This window comes from Equus quagga, chromosome 1, assembly GCF_021613505.1.
Source record: "Equus quagga isolate Etosha38 chromosome 1, UCLA_HA_Equagga_1.0, whole genome shotgun sequence".
NCBI lineage: Eukaryota > Metazoa > Chordata > Mammalia > Perissodactyla > Equidae > Equus > Equus quagga.
The window spans coordinates 20,391,209-20,407,929 of NC_060267.1; the positions used below are offsets into that span (position 1 = coordinate 20,391,209).

The 16,721-nt window shown below is 39.1% G+C and overlaps 1 protein-coding gene across 3 annotated transcripts in view; it reads left to right on the plus strand.

Annotated features, from left to right (window-relative positions):
- The first annotated feature begins 3,767 nt into the window (after positions 1-3,767).
- RPAP3 (RNA polymerase II associated protein 3) overlaps positions 3,768-16,721 on the plus strand; it is a 31,439-nt gene continuing 18,485 nt past the window's right edge. For 2 of the 3 annotated variants that reach the window (XM_046682072.1, XM_046682082.1), the window contains exons 1-7: positions 3,768-3,843; positions 6,374-6,532; positions 7,287-7,427; positions 11,100-11,222; positions 12,052-12,179; positions 15,266-15,387; positions 16,115-16,185. In XM_046682072.1, the coding sequence (XP_046538028.1) occupies positions 6,380-6,532; positions 7,287-7,427; positions 11,100-11,222; positions 12,052-12,179; positions 15,266-15,387; positions 16,115-16,185 (738 nt within the window). In that variant the 5' untranslated portion in view covers positions 3,768-3,843; positions 6,374-6,379. Of the gene's footprint in view, positions 3,844-6,348; positions 6,533-7,286; positions 7,428-11,099; positions 11,223-12,051; positions 12,180-15,265; positions 15,388-16,114; positions 16,186-16,721 lie in introns of all 3 variants that reach the window. The other variant, XM_046682078.1, reaches the window with a different exon arrangement.

The following is a 16,721-nucleotide window of genomic DNA, read 5'->3' on the forward strand; positions in this document are numbered from 1 at the left end:
CCAGGTGCAGACATGGCACTGCTTGGCAAGCCATGCTGTGGTAGGCGTCCCACATATAAAGTAAAGGAAGATGGGCATGGATGTTAGCTCAGGGCCACTCTTCCTCAGCAAAAAGAGGATTGGCAGCAGATGTTAGCTCAGGGCTAATCCTCCTTAAAAAAAAAAAAAGGGAGAGGAAATTCTTCCTGGTGGACTTGTAATATGAAGAGTGGAAGGAGTGTACTTCTGGCTTCTGGTTCCACATGTAAGGAGCTTGGAAGTCACTACTCCATCCCAACAACAAGTCAAAGACTGAGCAGACTGAAAAATCAACACCACTTCTTGGATCCGTAAGAGAGGGGAGGACACAGGCAACTACTGCCCTCAAGATCGAAGAGATAGGCAAATATAGATCGGAAATAAGAATATAGCTTGGAATAAGACTACAAAGACACGGCTTCCTGGAGCAGAGACTCTCAAGCAGGAAACACTGCAGAAACTAGTGCTGGGGTAGGAAAGCCTGAACCGTGATTGAGGAACTGCTGGACGCTCAATGCAGACTACTCCAGTAGGTGTTTTTATCTTCACCATTTTAATTTTACCTAGACGACTGAGGCTTACATTAAGCCACATTCTCAGCAAGTAGGCAGAATCAGGAATGCAAAATTCTACCTTTGCCTCAGGCTACAGTGAGTCTGGATTTCTATCAGTATCCACTCATTTATTCATTCATTATTCTCTCAAAGAATACTTCTTCAGGCCTGTGATAGAGGTTACTGGTTGCCCCTCAATATCTGCTCTCCTCCTGTTCTTCCTTAATCATTGAATCCCCAGTTTTCAGATGAGCACATGACTACCAAGAGTAAAAACTCTCAATTGAAACAGGTAATCATTGATGATTAGGTAGCTTGTAACTAAAGTTTTTTTCTTTTTGCAATTACTGATTATAGCTTTTAGTTGTTCACCTACCCATTGTTAACTGTGCTGTTCAGGCAATATGCTATCTGACTCCCACTACGTTCCCACAGGTAACATCTCCCTGGTGCCTGGGTCACCATGGTAATGGGTGTTTGAGCTGTTTTTCAGGAATTAGGACCCCTTCTCTAGTTCGGGCTGGTTGAGACTAACAACCCATCAACTGGGCCCATGAAGATGACTGATAACTGACCTTCAGATGTCAAGAGGCTAAAAAATTCCACTCTCAGATCATGCTAATGCCAACATTTTGTGAACATGTGTCCTACGAAGAGGCATGAAGTTTGATTATGCTTGTGCAGATTGTCAATTACCTCCCCTCCCCTCCAATCACCCACCTCCACATTTCAGACCACCTTGCCCCCATCCCATAAATATCCCTGAGGCCCCATTTTCGGGGAAGCAGATTTGAGACTCATTCTCTTACTTCCTCACTTGGCTGCCTTGTGATTAAAACACTCTCCGTGGCAATCTTCTCTCAGTGTCTGGCTTTCTGGGCAATGGGAAAAAACAAACCTGGTTTGGTAACACCATTTCCCTTGCAGCCAGGAGTGGACATATGTGTAAGTTCTGGCCAATGGCATGCAAGAGGGAGTGTTCCCTTGGCAAGGCCAAGGGGTGCCCTTATTTCCACTCTTGCTCCTTTCTGCTGACTGGATTTCAGACAAGATAGCTGGAGCTTGAGCAGCCATCTTGAACCCCCAGGGGAAGCCATGTGCTGAAGGTGGTGGAGCAGCAAGCAGAAGGAGCAGCAAGGTAGAAGGATACTGGGATTGTCATACCAACCCTGAATTGCTTATATTCAGTCTTCTTTTATACAAGGGAGAAATACTATTCTGTCATGTTTAAGCCACTCTTATTTTGGGCTTTCTTTCACATGCAACCAAATCTAATACAGTTTCTCCATAACAGGAAGCCCCAAGGTTCATTAATGTTCTTGCCAAGGTTACTTAACTAATATTCCCTTCCTTCAGATTCATATTAACCGTCAGAATCCTTCTTTAACTACTTGAAAGTTTGCAATAATGTTTTGGACATTAATACCATTCACAAAATTAACATTATTCACAATTATTAATTGCAGTATTTTACTTTTGTAATAACATTCATATATATTTCCACTGACCATTAGAATTCAACATATAGAACATATAAAGAGATTGTCTCTTTGAAAATGACTATTCAGATATTAACAATAAGTCCAACTGCGATGTCTGGGGTTTATTCTTAGTAAAATAAATAAAAGAGACATAAAAGAAAGGTATACTTTACCAATCTTGTTGAAAACTATTTGAAGACAAGTGTCAACAGAAGTGGGGAGGAATGCATGGAATCTCGAAAAGAACTTAAGATGGCCCATGTCCGAGCTAACGGGAGAGAAGGCTGCCATTACAGGCACAGTTTTTTTGTAGGATAATGGAAGCCTCCGAATTAGGTGACGATGGCCATCAGGACCATTCGGCTAACTCCTCTCACTTTGATTCTGTACTCACCAAGCAACTGTGTGATTATTACGTGACTTGAGAGAGAGAAAGAGGAGAGAGGATTCACCCGAGGGTCTATGAGGTTTTACCAGAGAAGCCAGCTGACCTCCTTCTCTCTCATCTCAGTCCACTCTGCCAGAATCAACTTAAAAAATACATTGCTTTTCTTAAGAATGCCTATAAATCAATGTGTGTTTTTAAATTATTTATTTGATTAATTTTAAAACACAAAAACTCTTAAATGGCAGTTATCTTTCTCCCTAACACAAAAACCAAAAGAATCATCCCATTAGTAAATATTTTAATGATACACTTAATGATTTCACGGCTATGACTTTAAAATACAAAGATACCAAATACAAATACAGTGGGAAAGATGTGCTAATGATATGACCTTGTAAGGGAGGACTGAAAAATGGTTATTCATGGACAATTACGTGGATTAGTGGTTCCCAGTCTTGACTGCAGAGCTGTATCCTGTGCTTTAAAAAGTCATGATGCCCAGGCTGCAATAATTAAATCAGAATCTCTGGGAATAGGATGTAGAATTCAGTATATATAATATTTCAAAGTTCAGCCGAGCTTGAGTGCCACTGATCCGGATTTTGGGGCTAACATTTGAGATCACAGAGCCATTTCAAAGTGAAAGCTCTGCTTATTTCTGTTTTTGTGGACTTTTAAAATTATTTTTGCTTTATAATTTTAGAGTTAATGAAAATGAAAGAAAGCTTACTCATCGAGGATGCAGAAATAAGAAGTGTTCATATTCATATTCTTTCCCCTCGCAAGCTAGTGCACTTCCAAAGACAGACCTTAACAGTGACACACGCCCAAGAATGGTAGAGATAGATATATGTATAGCACAGTTTACTTGCCAAGGTGCAAGGGAGTCAGACTGAAGAAGTGGTTTGACAAATAGAAGTACTTAAAGGAAAAAGAAAACCTGCAAAATCTCCAGGTTACGTTTACCTAGTCTGTTCGTGGTGGAGAAACAGTCACTGTCTTACATGACTATCATACTCATGAAGGTCGTGACGCACAGTTGCAAACCAGCAAGGCAAATATTAGGGATAAAACTGTTTGAGGAAATATTCAAGGCGTTACTATTTTGGGAATCAGAACAAGTCAGGATGACCCTGCGGTTTTTGGGTTATCTCCGGTGAAGTTTAGTCATCGTGGCAACAGGCCAGGCGCCAGGTTTTGCTTTTCTTTCAATTCTCTAACCTGCTTCCATCCGGAGGAGGAAGGCGCGGGGTTTCTGACCTTCTGCGCACGCTCCAGACCAGGCTCCAGGGGGCGGGGCGAGGGCACGCGGGGACTTGTGGGAAGGCGCAGGAGGGCGGGGCCGGCGTGAGTCGCCGCGGGCCTGGCAAGGCGGCGGTGCGGGCGGTAACGGGCTGGTGAGGTGAGCTGCTGTCGCCGTTACCGCCGGCAGCGGCAGCCGAGGAAGCTTCTGGGGTCTTCTGGCGGGAGGAGGGGGCGCGGCCGTGGGTCCCGGGCCAGGCGGAGAGGGCGAGGGCGGGCGGCGTCCAGGGCAGCGCGTTCCGGAAGGGGCTCGCCCCGCGCGGCCGGGCCTGGACGTGCCGCTTGACTGACCATCTCTCCGCCCCGGCCGCCGGGGCAGTGGGCGGGCGGTGGGGTGGTCGGGACCCAGATCACCTTCCGAGAAGCGCGCGGTGGGGCGCGACCGCTTTCGGCGTGGGTGTGCAGTGTTCGCCCGGGTATCGAGGATGGAAGTGGTCCCCTAAGCTCTGGAAGTTTCTTGTTGCTGCTCGGACCCCAGCCCTGTCGCAGGTTCCATGGGAGACCCTGGGCTTGCGGGAGCAGCAGAGGTGATGAATGACACGGAAAAAGGTTTCGACCTTCTGCAGCATCTCAGTGGCTTGCTGCGCTTTAATTCGTACTTTTGAGCCCCCAGCAAAGCATTGTACTAGTTTTGTTTTGTAATGAGATACACATAGGTGATCAGATATGCGCACTGCCCGAAAGAAGCTTAAACCATGTTTAGTTTCTGACGCTAGGTTAGGGGTCAGCAGACCTATCTGCATTTGCAACCATCTCTTCCTCCTCCGAACGAATCCTTTTTCTCCTCCGTTCTCTCTCTCTCCCACCCTGCTGCCTTCTCCCATCACCCCTTAAGCTTTGAATCCCCTCCCAATTTGTTGGGCACCTTGCCGCATTATTTATCCTGTTTCCTCTGTCTTCTTTTACCTTCTCTTTCCACGCCCCCCTCCACCAGACTGTACTCGTGAGCAATTCTACCGTAATTAAAGACACAATTACGCTAATCTCCATATAATCTCATTTATTCAGCTCATTTTATCTCCATCCTTTTTTTTAAATCCCACTAAAAACCTCAGTAATCTTTATATGACTAAATATAATGCACTTTCTTTTTCCCATGTGGCCTCTGCTTTTGGCACTGCTAACCTCTCCCATTTTCTTGAACTCTATTGAAAATTCTCCCCCATCACAGTACTCTCCAGGTTTTCCTCCCAGCTCTCTAGATGCTGCTGCCTAGGATTTTCTGTTAGCATCTCTTCCTCGTTTGTTCCCTAAATATTAGTGTTCTCCAGCCCCCCCCCCCCCCCCCACCCTGTAGTCACAGTGGTGAAACGTGTCCAAGTCCCATGATTGTAGCCTCCACCTTTATGCCAGTGACACCCAAATTTGTATCTCTAGCCATCTATGGTTGGGTATCTCCTCCTGATGTCCCATAAGCACTCAAATTCAACATATTCCAAACTGAAATAATCTGTCTTTCCATTTCCTCTTCAGTCTTGAAATCTCTTTTCCTTTTTAAATTGTGATTCCTGGCAACACTAATCTTACCAGGGTCCCAAGCCAGAGCTCTGAGACACTGTTTGAGTCCTTCTCTGTTCCCCAGCTCCTCAGTCCAGCCAGTCATCAAGCCCCTTTTATTTTACCACCTTAATACTTAACACATAGCCTTCAGACTGTAGGTCCTCATGGCCTGGCATTTCAAGATCTGTCCCATGTCCACCTTTTAGCCTTCTCTTCTATCATTCTCCCTCATAGTCCCTCACTCTGCTGCCCTCTCCTCCATGTTCATCACTTTCCTGGCCCCTTTTGAAAGTAGGTTAGAGTTTTGGCACCTCTGGGACTCTTCCTGTGAACCCATCACCTTGCTGTCTGTCTATGCCTGTCCTTTGTGGTCAGTCCATAGCACCTGACCATAGCATGTGTATGTACCTCTAGCATGGTGGTTCTCAGCCAGGTGTTGTTATGTCTCCCAGGGGACAGTTGGCAATGTTTGGAGACATTTTTATTGTCACAGTCCAGAGGGGAGGGACTAATACTGGTGCCTGATTGGTAGAGGCCAGGGATGTTGCCAACCATCCTACAATGCACAGGACAGACCCCATACAACAAAGAATTACCTGGCCCAAAATATCAATAGTCTCAAGGTTGAGAAACACTGCATAGGATAGCATTTTGTTACTCAGAACTTAGATTATTTTGTCTTCTTCTCCACTACATAAGGACCTTCTCTTACTTGTTTTTGCATACCTAAATCTTGATAACAGGGTATATCACATAGCAGAAGTCCAATAAGTCTTGAAAGAAAAAGAAGTAAAGGAGGTAATTAGGATATACTTAGAAACTCTAGAGATCAGCAGCTAATATGCTGCCATGGGCTGCTTGTTAATTTCTGTGATGTCCTCCCCATTGCCTTTCCTGCATATTGCATTGCAGGGTTGCCCGAACTTGTCTATTTTTCATTTGTTTATTCAGCAAACAGTTCATTTTAAAAATAATATACAGATATCTTCAGCATCACTTTAGGCTCTCTTCTATCCGTGTAACTTGGCCATTTATAAAGCGGTAAAAAAATTGTTAGCTAGATTTCAAAAAAATAAACCAAATAATTCTATTTAATTCTTATCAGAGGTTGGTTGGTTGGCACTCTGCAGGGCATAATGACTTCAACAAATAAAGCAATTGAGTTACAACTACAAGTAAAACAAAATGCAGAAGAATTACAAGACTTCATGAGAGATTTAGAAAACTGGGAAAAGGATATTAAACAAAAGGATATGGAACTAAGAAGACAGAGTGGTGTTCCTGAAGAGGTAAATTTCTTAATAAAATTCCTACTTTACCATCCAGCAAAACTATTTATTTTAAAAGAAAGCACAGCCTTTTAAAATGTTTTGTGAAAATACTGAAATTGAAGTGATTTGCTTCCTGCCTTTTAAAGTTTGTAATAATTGTATTAACTATATTAAGACATTTTAAGGCTTAGTGAATAGTTACTGAAAGGAAGACCATGTGATAATTCTTAAAAGTAAATGAATAGCATCATAAAATATGTAGGTGTGTACATTTATTATATATCATATATAATTATATGTTTAATGATGTCTTAAGATACAGTGTTGCCGTAAAAGTGTAGATAGTACCTAGGTTCAACCAAATGTTTTTCTTAAGACAGTGCACTTAAATGTGGATAGCTTTTTCATCCTGTGTGTAATGATAGGGAGGCAGTTCAGTTTGCCCTTGTACTACTGCTAATTCTTTGTGCTAAGGCTGAAGATAAGGAAGTTTTTGAAGTTTGAATTTAGGATTGCAAATTAAATGTGTAATTAAAATTTCTAGGTAATACTTTTCTTGTGACTGAATAATGTTCAACATTCGTCAGAGGATGAATTAAACTTTTCAAGTGTAAATCATCATTGGAAGTGAAGATGGTAAATTGGTATCTTAAGCACTTGAAAATTTAAGAATTACTTACTGGAAAATATGTGGTGAGAATTTTAAACACTGCTAGTTATACAAAAAAAGTAAGAGAGCAGTGCTCAAAACTTTTTTTTTTTTTCTCCCTAGAATTTACCTCCTATTCGAAATGGGAATTTTAGGAAAAAGAAGAAAGGCAAAGCTAAAGAGACTTCTAAAAAAACCAAAGACGAAAACACAAAAAACAGGATAAAATCTTATGATTATGAGGCATGGGCAAAACTTGATGTGGTAAGTTAGTCTCATTATGTGCTTCTTAGTATTTGAGTGAAATTTTCTTGGAGTTAGCTAAGAGTCATGGATTAAATGGAAAATAATGTAGAGTTCTTATGACCTCTGTCTTTCTCTTATAGACTGTTTTATGTAGATAAAAAATCTAATTACATAGCTCTTCAATTAACTAGGTTATCTTTTCTTCTGCAGTCCTCTTTCAGTGAATAGTGACTAAAACAGCCAGGATTCTTTTCTTTTTTTCTATTTTTTCTTTCTTTCTTCTCTTTTTACAGAAGTAGTATGTAGAGGTCCCGTGTACTCTTCACCCTATTGGTTACATCTTACTTAGCTATAGTACAGTATCAAAACCAGGAAACTGACTTTGGTACAATGTGTGTACAGTTCTCTACCATTTTATCACATGTATAGATTAGGGTAGCCGTCATTGCAATTAAGATACAGACATACTGCATCACTCCCTTCTACCCACCAGCCTCCTCCCTGCCATGTCTAACCCCTAAACAGCCAGACTTATAAGATGGTGGTACTCCCAGAAGATTGACTGTGCCAGTACTTTTTTTAATAGACTAACGGACCTATCGAATACTGCTAAAAGAGATTGCCTTTGTGTCTGGTCTTAGACCTGGGGATGTGTGACAATAAAAGTCGGCTTGTCTTGATCCCAGGAAGGTGGATTCACTCTTCTAGACCAGGGATAGCAAATGTGTGGCGTGTGGCTCCCATCTCTCACATGTGGCACACAGCATAACTGGAGAATTAATTACCACCAGTATTCTGCCCCAGAACCCTCTACCCAGTGCTCCAAGCAGCCACTGTCAAGTCAGCCTGTGAAAGGGAACCTATTGACCAGCCTTATTCTAGACCCTGACCCACCATAAGGGTTGATTTGGTTAGATTGATTTGGAACATACATTCCCTTTTAGTCTTTTTAAAGTGCTTATTATGTAATATTTGATTTATGCAAAAGGATATGTGGAGATGTATGTTCTAAAGCATGATAATAAAATGAATACAAGAACCCACACCATCTAACTTAGAGAATTTTTCCAATTCCAATGAAGCTACCAGTGTGCTCCTTCCCTCTCCCGTCTTCTTTTCTCTCTCTACCCCAGAAGTAACCACAATTCTGATTTTTATGTCTATTATTTTCTTTGCACTTTTCTGTTTAACGTTTTTATTGAGGCATAATATAGATACAATAAAGTCCAATAATCTTAAGTGTACAGCTTTATGAATTTTTACTTACGTATATACCTGAGAAACTACCATCCAGATCAAGATACAGAACATTTCCAGCATCCCAGAAGCCTCCCTTTTCAGTTGATAACCTTCCAAAGGTAGCCACCTTTGTGATCTCTGATACTGTACGTCAGCCTTGCCAGTTTTGGGATTTCACCTAAATGCATCATACAGTATGCACTCTGTTGTGTTTGTCCTCTTTTGCTAACGTTGTCTTAGATCCACATTGTCAGTAGCAGTAGTTTGTTCTTTTTTATTGCAGATGAGAATTCCATTGTGTGAGTATATCACCATTTGTGATGCAGTCTCCTGTTGACATACATTTGGGTTGTTTCCAGTTTTGGGCTATTATGAGTAAACCTGCTGTGAATGTTCTTTTTTTTTTTTAATGTACTTTTAATCTTTATTAATTTATTTTTTTTTGAGGAAGATTAGCCCTGAGCTAACTACTGCCAATCCTCCTCTTTTTGCTGAGGAATCCTGGCCCTGAGCTAACATCCATGCCCATCTTCCTCTGCTTTATATGTGGGATGCCTACCACAGCATCACTTGCCAAGCGGTGCCATGTCCGCACCCTGGATCTGAACTGGCGAACCTTGGGCCACCGAGAAGCAGAATGTGCACACTTAACCGCTGTGCCACCAGGCGGCCCCTGTGAATGTTCTTGTACATGTCTTTTGATGGGTATAAGCACCCGAGAGGGGATTTGTGAGTCATAGTTTATATATACATTTGGCTTTAGAAGATACCGCAGAACAGTTTTCCCTATTAGTTGTATTTTTCTTAATGAAACCAAGGCTAATAAACTCTAGAGAGAGCTGGCATTGTTATTAAAGTAGTTTGCCATCTGCTTCAGTCTTTTCCCAATGTAAGAGATGTATGATTTAGGTCTTGAATTTATTGTCATTGGAAATGATACCCTCTGGTGAGCATTGTATAATGTGCTTTCATTTTTTTGTGATTTTACCCCTTATTATATAGCCTTTTCCTTTTATAAGTTGATATCTTCTTATAACGCCCTTTCTTGAAGGGAAGGAATCATCTCATATGATTTCTTTAGAGGTACCTTCTACACAGTCGTTTACGCATTCAACAGATAGTGGTAGAGCTCCTGCTTGTGTGGCCATTGCCAGCATGATTGTGCTGTTTTGCTTGATATTGTTATTTTAGTGTGTCTGTACAAGATACAGGTGTTTATTTACCATTCTGTTCTAGTTCGGATCTGAGCAGCTGTTTTAGTGTCCTGCTGCTGTTAGTTTTCTACACGTGTCAGCATAGCAGGTTGGACAGTCTTGGCTTTAATATTGGTAGGCTCATGGTGTTTCTAAAATTTTCATGTTAAAAGATATTGCTAAATTAGGGGCCGGCCCATGGCTGAGTGGTTAAGTTCGTGCGCTCCGCTTCAGCGGTCCATGGTTTCGCCGGTTTGGATCCTGGGCGCAGACATAGCACTGCTCATCAAGCCACGCTGAGGCAGCATCCCACATGCCGCAAATAGAAGGACCCACAACTAAAAATACAGAACTATGTACCGGGGAGCTTTGGGGTGAAAAAGGAAAAATAAAATCTTTAAAACATATAGCTAAATTAAATTTTTGTTTAAATGAGCTTTAATGACCTCTTTAATGCTTACTTGCTTAAAATATCTTAATAAAAATCATTCTTTTATCATATATGATAAAAAAACTGTCATTTTAAAGAATCTTGATGGGGTCCATGAGATTATTACTGTGAAAGAAATTTGTGAGTCACGAGATTGGGAATTACATGACTAGCATGTTGTGTATTTTCTTTGGTAGAGGCAGCTATGTTTTGAATACCTGGAGAGAAAGTATGACGTAGTAATTGAGAGCTCTCTGGAGAAGAACCCAGACTGCCTGGGTTCAAATCCTGACTCGGCCACTTACTAGCTGAGTGACCTTGAGTAAGTTAACTATTGTGTTTCAGTTCCCTCAAGTGAAAGACGTGGGTAATTACATGTGCCTCAGGTCTTGTGAGGGTCAGGAGTTAATTGTGCTCTACAAGCAGTTATTTTGTGTGTTAAAATAAGAAGGGAAAAAGGTTTTTAGAAAAAACCCTTTCTCTGCTATTGGTTGCTAATTACATTAGTTTGGTTTATTTGCAAACTTCTCTTGTGTCAAGACATAGTACCTTTGCTAATAGTTGGCTCTGTGGGGGTGATTTGTAGACTCTTGACTAAGCTTACTTTAGGAATTCAAAGCTAGACTCTTTAAGTGGTTTGGATCTTGGTTTTCTAAACAGGGACACCTTTTTCTCTGGATATAATCTTAATAATGAGAGTTTATTTGGGTTGCTTTTTTAAGCCTTTAGGTCCTTGGATCGTAACAATTGAAGTTCTGTTGAGTGTACTTTTTTCCCTTCTTAATGGTCATGTAATTATGAGCACTGCTCTCCTGCTTATGATTTCAGGACAGTATCCTTGATGAACTTGACAAAGAAGAGAGTACTCATGATTCTGTGTCTCAAGAATCAGAGTCGGAAGAAGATGGGATTCATGTAGATTCACAAAAGGCTCTGGCTTTAAAAGAAAAGGTACTCTTTAGTTCAGCTTTAGCTTCCTTCAGATAAGCAGGATATGTAAAAAGTCATGTGGATCCCAAGATTTCTTCAACATAGTTTAGAAGGTGTTCCAACTTTAGTTATTGGCGATATCCCTGTCAGGAGGCAGTATTGTATAGTGGTTAGGGGTATGTGCTCTGGAACCAGATTTGCCTGGGTTCAGATCCTCTGATAAGTTCTTTAAATTGCCTGTATCTCAGTTTTCTCAGCTGTAAAATAAGATTACTATTCTTATGAGACCTCAGTGGGTTGTTGTGAATATTAAATGAATTGTTATATGTAAAGTGCTTGGGCCTTACAGAGAGTTGTTCCAGGGTTTTTAGTAGTAGTTTGAAATAGCTTAAAAGCAGCGTGTGATTCTTGAGATGAATATAGTATTCCACTCCTTTGTATCACAGGCGATCTTTAGTTACTTTTTGAAACATTCAGCATCTCCCTGAGGGATGCCTTATTATTATAATACTATATTGCTTTTCAAAAAGCTGGAATTCATTTCAGGTTAAACTTCATCTTGACCTCTGTCTTTTGTTACATTTCTATGAGATACTACTATCAATAAAAAGTATACAATGCTAGGTATTTTATTCAGTTTTCTGCCAGGGATTTTGCTCTCGGATTTTGCCCATACAATGACTATCTAGTAAATTTTAGTTCTTGTTGAAAGACCATTTTTCTTACTTCTCTTTTCTTTCCTGGTAGTCTTGATTACCCAGCTAATGAGTTAGAACGAGATGTGTAATATTGAGAGAAAATGGCTGTGGAATTCTCTGCTGGTATATATCTGACTCATATGCTTTTTCAGGGCAATAAGTACTTCAAACAAGGAAAATATGATGAAGCAATTGAATGCTACACCAAAGGCATGGATGCTGATCCCTATAATCCTGTCTTGCCAACAAACAGAGCGTCAGCATACTTTAGAATGAAAAAGTGAGGGATTTCGATTGTGTGCATATTTATGTGTACTGTATATGGAGTGTGTGAATATTTCATGTGTGTACGGAGACTGATTTTTAAAAAAATCTTACATGATAAAGTGTGTGGGAAAGATTAAAAATGTATTATATGTCTTTTCAACTGTAAATTCTTAGAGCTCACTCCCTTTTATTGAGTTATTTTATTTAAGCCATTTTAAAATTCACATGCTCAAACTATGCTTTTCTGGCCCACTTTATGGAGGTGTTCCTCCTCTAAAAATTGAGTAATGATGTTCTTAACCTAATTCGCAAGAGAAAAAAAGAGTTACCTGGGTAAAAACTTTTAGAAATTAATTTCCCTCCATTACTTTGAAAAACTCTTTTTCCACTATTTAATGTAGAGAGTTTTCATTATGGTAAACTTAAAATATGTTCCAATGTTTGTTTATCTTTAAGTCATACTGACCGTGTAAATACATAGTTAATGTTGAAGGATGTAATGTGTTATGGTCGTATCATAAGCAGGGAGCTGGCCTATCATAAGAAGTTTTAAAAAGACAAATACCATCAAGGAAGACATTCTTAACTGTTTTAATTATTATTTGGAAATACAAATTATATTGGTATCTGAGTTTTTACTATTTAAATAGCATATTTTTGGGTCTTTAAAACTTATGATATTAATATCCTGGCAAATTCAGAGAACATTTAGATTTTATAATATTTGATATCTACAATATATTTAAATTATGAATAGTAATTTTAAATAAATGGGTGTAAACCCACCACCCAACTTAAGAGCTAGAACGTTACTATTTTTGAAGCTTACCTCAATATTTCTTCCCATATCCCAATCCTTGCCTCACTCCTAGTTAACCACTCTCTTGAATTATGTTTATTTTGATTTTTAAAAAAGTTCATTATAGATGTATGTGTCCCTAAATAATATATTGTATAACTTTGTATAACTTTGAGCTTTAAAGGTATGCCATACTGAATGTAGTCTTCTGTGGCTTGCTTATTTTTCTGAATGTTATATTTCTTAGATTCCTTCATGTTTTGCATATAGCTGTAGATCTCTCCTTTACACTGTTACGTAGAATTCCTTTCTAGGAATATACCATGATGTATCCGTTCTTCTGTTGCTAGATTGTTGGTTGGTTCCTTTTTTCCTCTTTCCTTTCCTTCTCCCTTTCCCTCTCCCTTTTCCTACCTCCCACCCTCCTTTCCTTCCTTATTTGAAACCCTGATACCGTGAACATTTCTGTGCTTTCCTGGTGCTGGATCATAGGGTGTGTCCATGTTCAGCTTTCCGTGGTGATGCCTGGCTGTTACAAAGGTGGTTGTACAAGTTTACATTCCCATTAGCAGTGTATAAGAATGCCTCTTCTGTGTCTTTACCAACACTGGTGTACTTGGCTTCTCAATTGTGTTCAGTCTAGCTGGTGTAAAGTGGTAATTCATTGTGGTCTTAATTTTGCATCTCCCCAATTTCTAGTGAGGTGGAGCGTCGTATTATTTGTTTATTCACCACTTGTATTTTTTTCCTGTGAAATGCCTGTTTTGCTTTTGGCCATGTTTCTGTTAGGCTGTTTTTCTGCTGATTTTTAAGAGCTCTTTATTCTGGGTACTAATGCTTTAGTGTTTATTTCTAATAGTTATCTTCTCCCAATTTGTAGCTTATCCTCTTTTCTTTACTTATGGAGTCTTAATGAACAGAAATTCTTAATTTTAATGTGTTTCAATTTATTGATTTTTAAAAAGGTTAGCACAAAAATATGACTTTAAAACCATAGTTTCCTTCCCTGAGCTCATAATAGTCTCTTATATTTTCTTCTAAGAGTTTTGGTTTTACTTTTCACATTTAAGTCGTCTTATATATACTGCAGGTAGGATTCCAGTTTCATCTCTTCCCATGTGAATATCCCAGTTGTTCCAGCCCTATTTATTGAAGACCCGTGCTTTCCCCATGGATCTGCAATTCCACCATTGTCATATGTCAAATTTGTGTGGATCTCTTTCTTATCACTCTTTTCTTTACATTGGTCTGTTGCCTACCCCTATACCAATTCCCCACACTATATTTGATTACTATAGCACTCTATTTATAGTAAGTCTGGATATTTGGTGTAAGACATGGTCTCTTTATTATTATTAGGAATCTCTTGGGTATTCTTGGATTTTGCTTATCAATATACATTGTAGAATCATCTTGTCACATTCCTAGAAAAATTCTCTTGGGATTTTGATTACAATTTCATTGGATTATAAATTACTTTGGAGAGAATAATGTTATGTTTGCGTGCCTTATTATAGATGAATATGAAATATCTCCACTTACGTCTTCCTTAATGTCTTTGAAGACAGTCTTCCATGTGGGTCTTATGTATCTTTTACTAGATTTGTTTGTTTTTTGATCTCTAGTAAAGCAACTACCTTGCTAAACTTGCATTATTTCTAACAATGTCTAGATTGTTTTGAGTTTTCTAGGTAGACCATCATGTCATCTGAGAATGTCAGTTTTATTCGTTCCTTTCCAGTCTTTTTAACTGTATTTCCTTCTTGTGGAACTGCATTGGCCGGGACCTCTACTACAATACTGACAAAAAGCAGTGAGAGTGGGCACTCTTGTTCCTTGCTTTAAAGGGAGTGCCTCTGACATCTCACTGTCAGGACTGATTGCCTTCAGTAGGTTTTTTTTTTTTTTATTTTTTTTATAGGAAGATTAGCCCTGAGCTAACTGCTGTCAATCCTCCTCTTTTTGCTGAGGAAGACTGGTCCTGAGCTAAGCTCCGTGTCCATCTTCCTCTACTTTGTATGTGGGATGCCTACCACAGCATGGCTTGCCAAGCAGTGCCATGTCCGCACCTGGGATCCAGACCAATGAACCCCAGGCCACTGAAGCGGAATCTGCACACTTAACCGCTGTGCCACTGGGCTGGCCCCTCCTTCAGTAGGTTTAACTAAATAAAAGGAGGTGGGAAACGTACCTTCATTTGGGAAGTAAATCCCCCTTTCAGGGATTTCAGAAACAAATTTTGAAGTTTTGGTTTAATGAATGATTTTTATTAACTTCACTTTAACTTTTTTAAATTACAGATTTGCTGTTGCTGAGTCTGATTGTAACTTAGCAATTGCCTTGAATAGAAGTTATACAAAGGCTTATGCAAGACGAGGTGCTGCTCGATTTGCGTTGCAGAAATTAGAGGATGCCAAAAAAGGTATCAGTATTTTCCAGGTCATCATTATCTAAAAAACTCTTCAATAGTTTAACAGAACCTGTACAAAAAATACTAGGTAATCACAGTTACTACCTTCAGAGAGCTTTCTATATTTGAATAAAGCTCATTTTTGTAATTTAAAGGTATCTTGATATCTTGGGAAAGAATGCATTATTTGCCACCGATCTGACTTTGGTTCAGATCTCACTGCACCGTGTATTAACTCTGTGACCAGGGGAAGGTTATGTATCTTCTCTCACTTTCAGTTTCTCATCTATAAAATAGGAATTAAGACATCTTGTTGGCTGTTGTGAGGCTAAAGGTAATACATGTAAAGCTTTTAACACATTTTATTTATTTATAACTTCTAAGCCTTTTATTATTCCTTAAAATAGCTTTGTGTAGTATAAATCACAAAATCTGAATAAAGCTGGTATCTGATAGGACTCTCCTGCTTCTTGGTTTTATGATGTACAACTTATGATACCAAGTGTCCTTTCTGTGGCTGCTGGAAGAAGGTGGTTTGCCACAGGAGTCTGTCAAGATTTTGTCTGTCCTGGGGGAGAGTGGAGAAAGTTGAGTAGCCTTATGGTAGTATTTCCTGGTTCCTCTTAATTTTGCTATAGGACAGTTGCTTATTAGTCACATGTATTGGATGATTGTTGTTTTATACAGATTTTTAATATCATATATTTTTCAAAAATTCTTTATCTTCTCTTTTACTCAGATTATGAAAAAGTATTAGAACTGGAACCAAATAACTTTGAAGCAACAAATGAACTCAGGAAAATTAATCAGGTAAATTGTAGTTATTTAAATTCAGTGCATTTATTTGATGAAATAAAGCTTTTTGCATAGACTTTGTACTATAGATTACTTACTATAGACATTTTTCTAATTCTTTGTACTATACAGTTTTACTCAACAAATTTGCGAGCTAAAGATAATATAATGGTGTTTAAAGATCCTTAATTAATCATCATCTTAAAAAGTTGTCTACGATCTTTGTAACTACTGCTGCCTTACTTTTTCCTGGTTGACTGAATTGTTTTTTCTTTATCCCACTGATTTTTCTTTCTTGGCTTGTGCTTTGATTTACGCACTAAACTTTTGTTTATTTCTTTGATGTTGTAATTTTTAAGTTCCTCCAACTTTATATCTTAGCAAAAACAGTACTAATGTTTTAACACTAAGAAAATAGTTATTACTTAGATATAAAATTTGCTGTCATGTGCTACTGAACAGTTACATATTCCTTTCATTTTCCTGTTGAATCAGTTATATTTTGCCACCATTGAAACTTTGAGGAAAAAGTGACAATGGTTAGAGAAAAT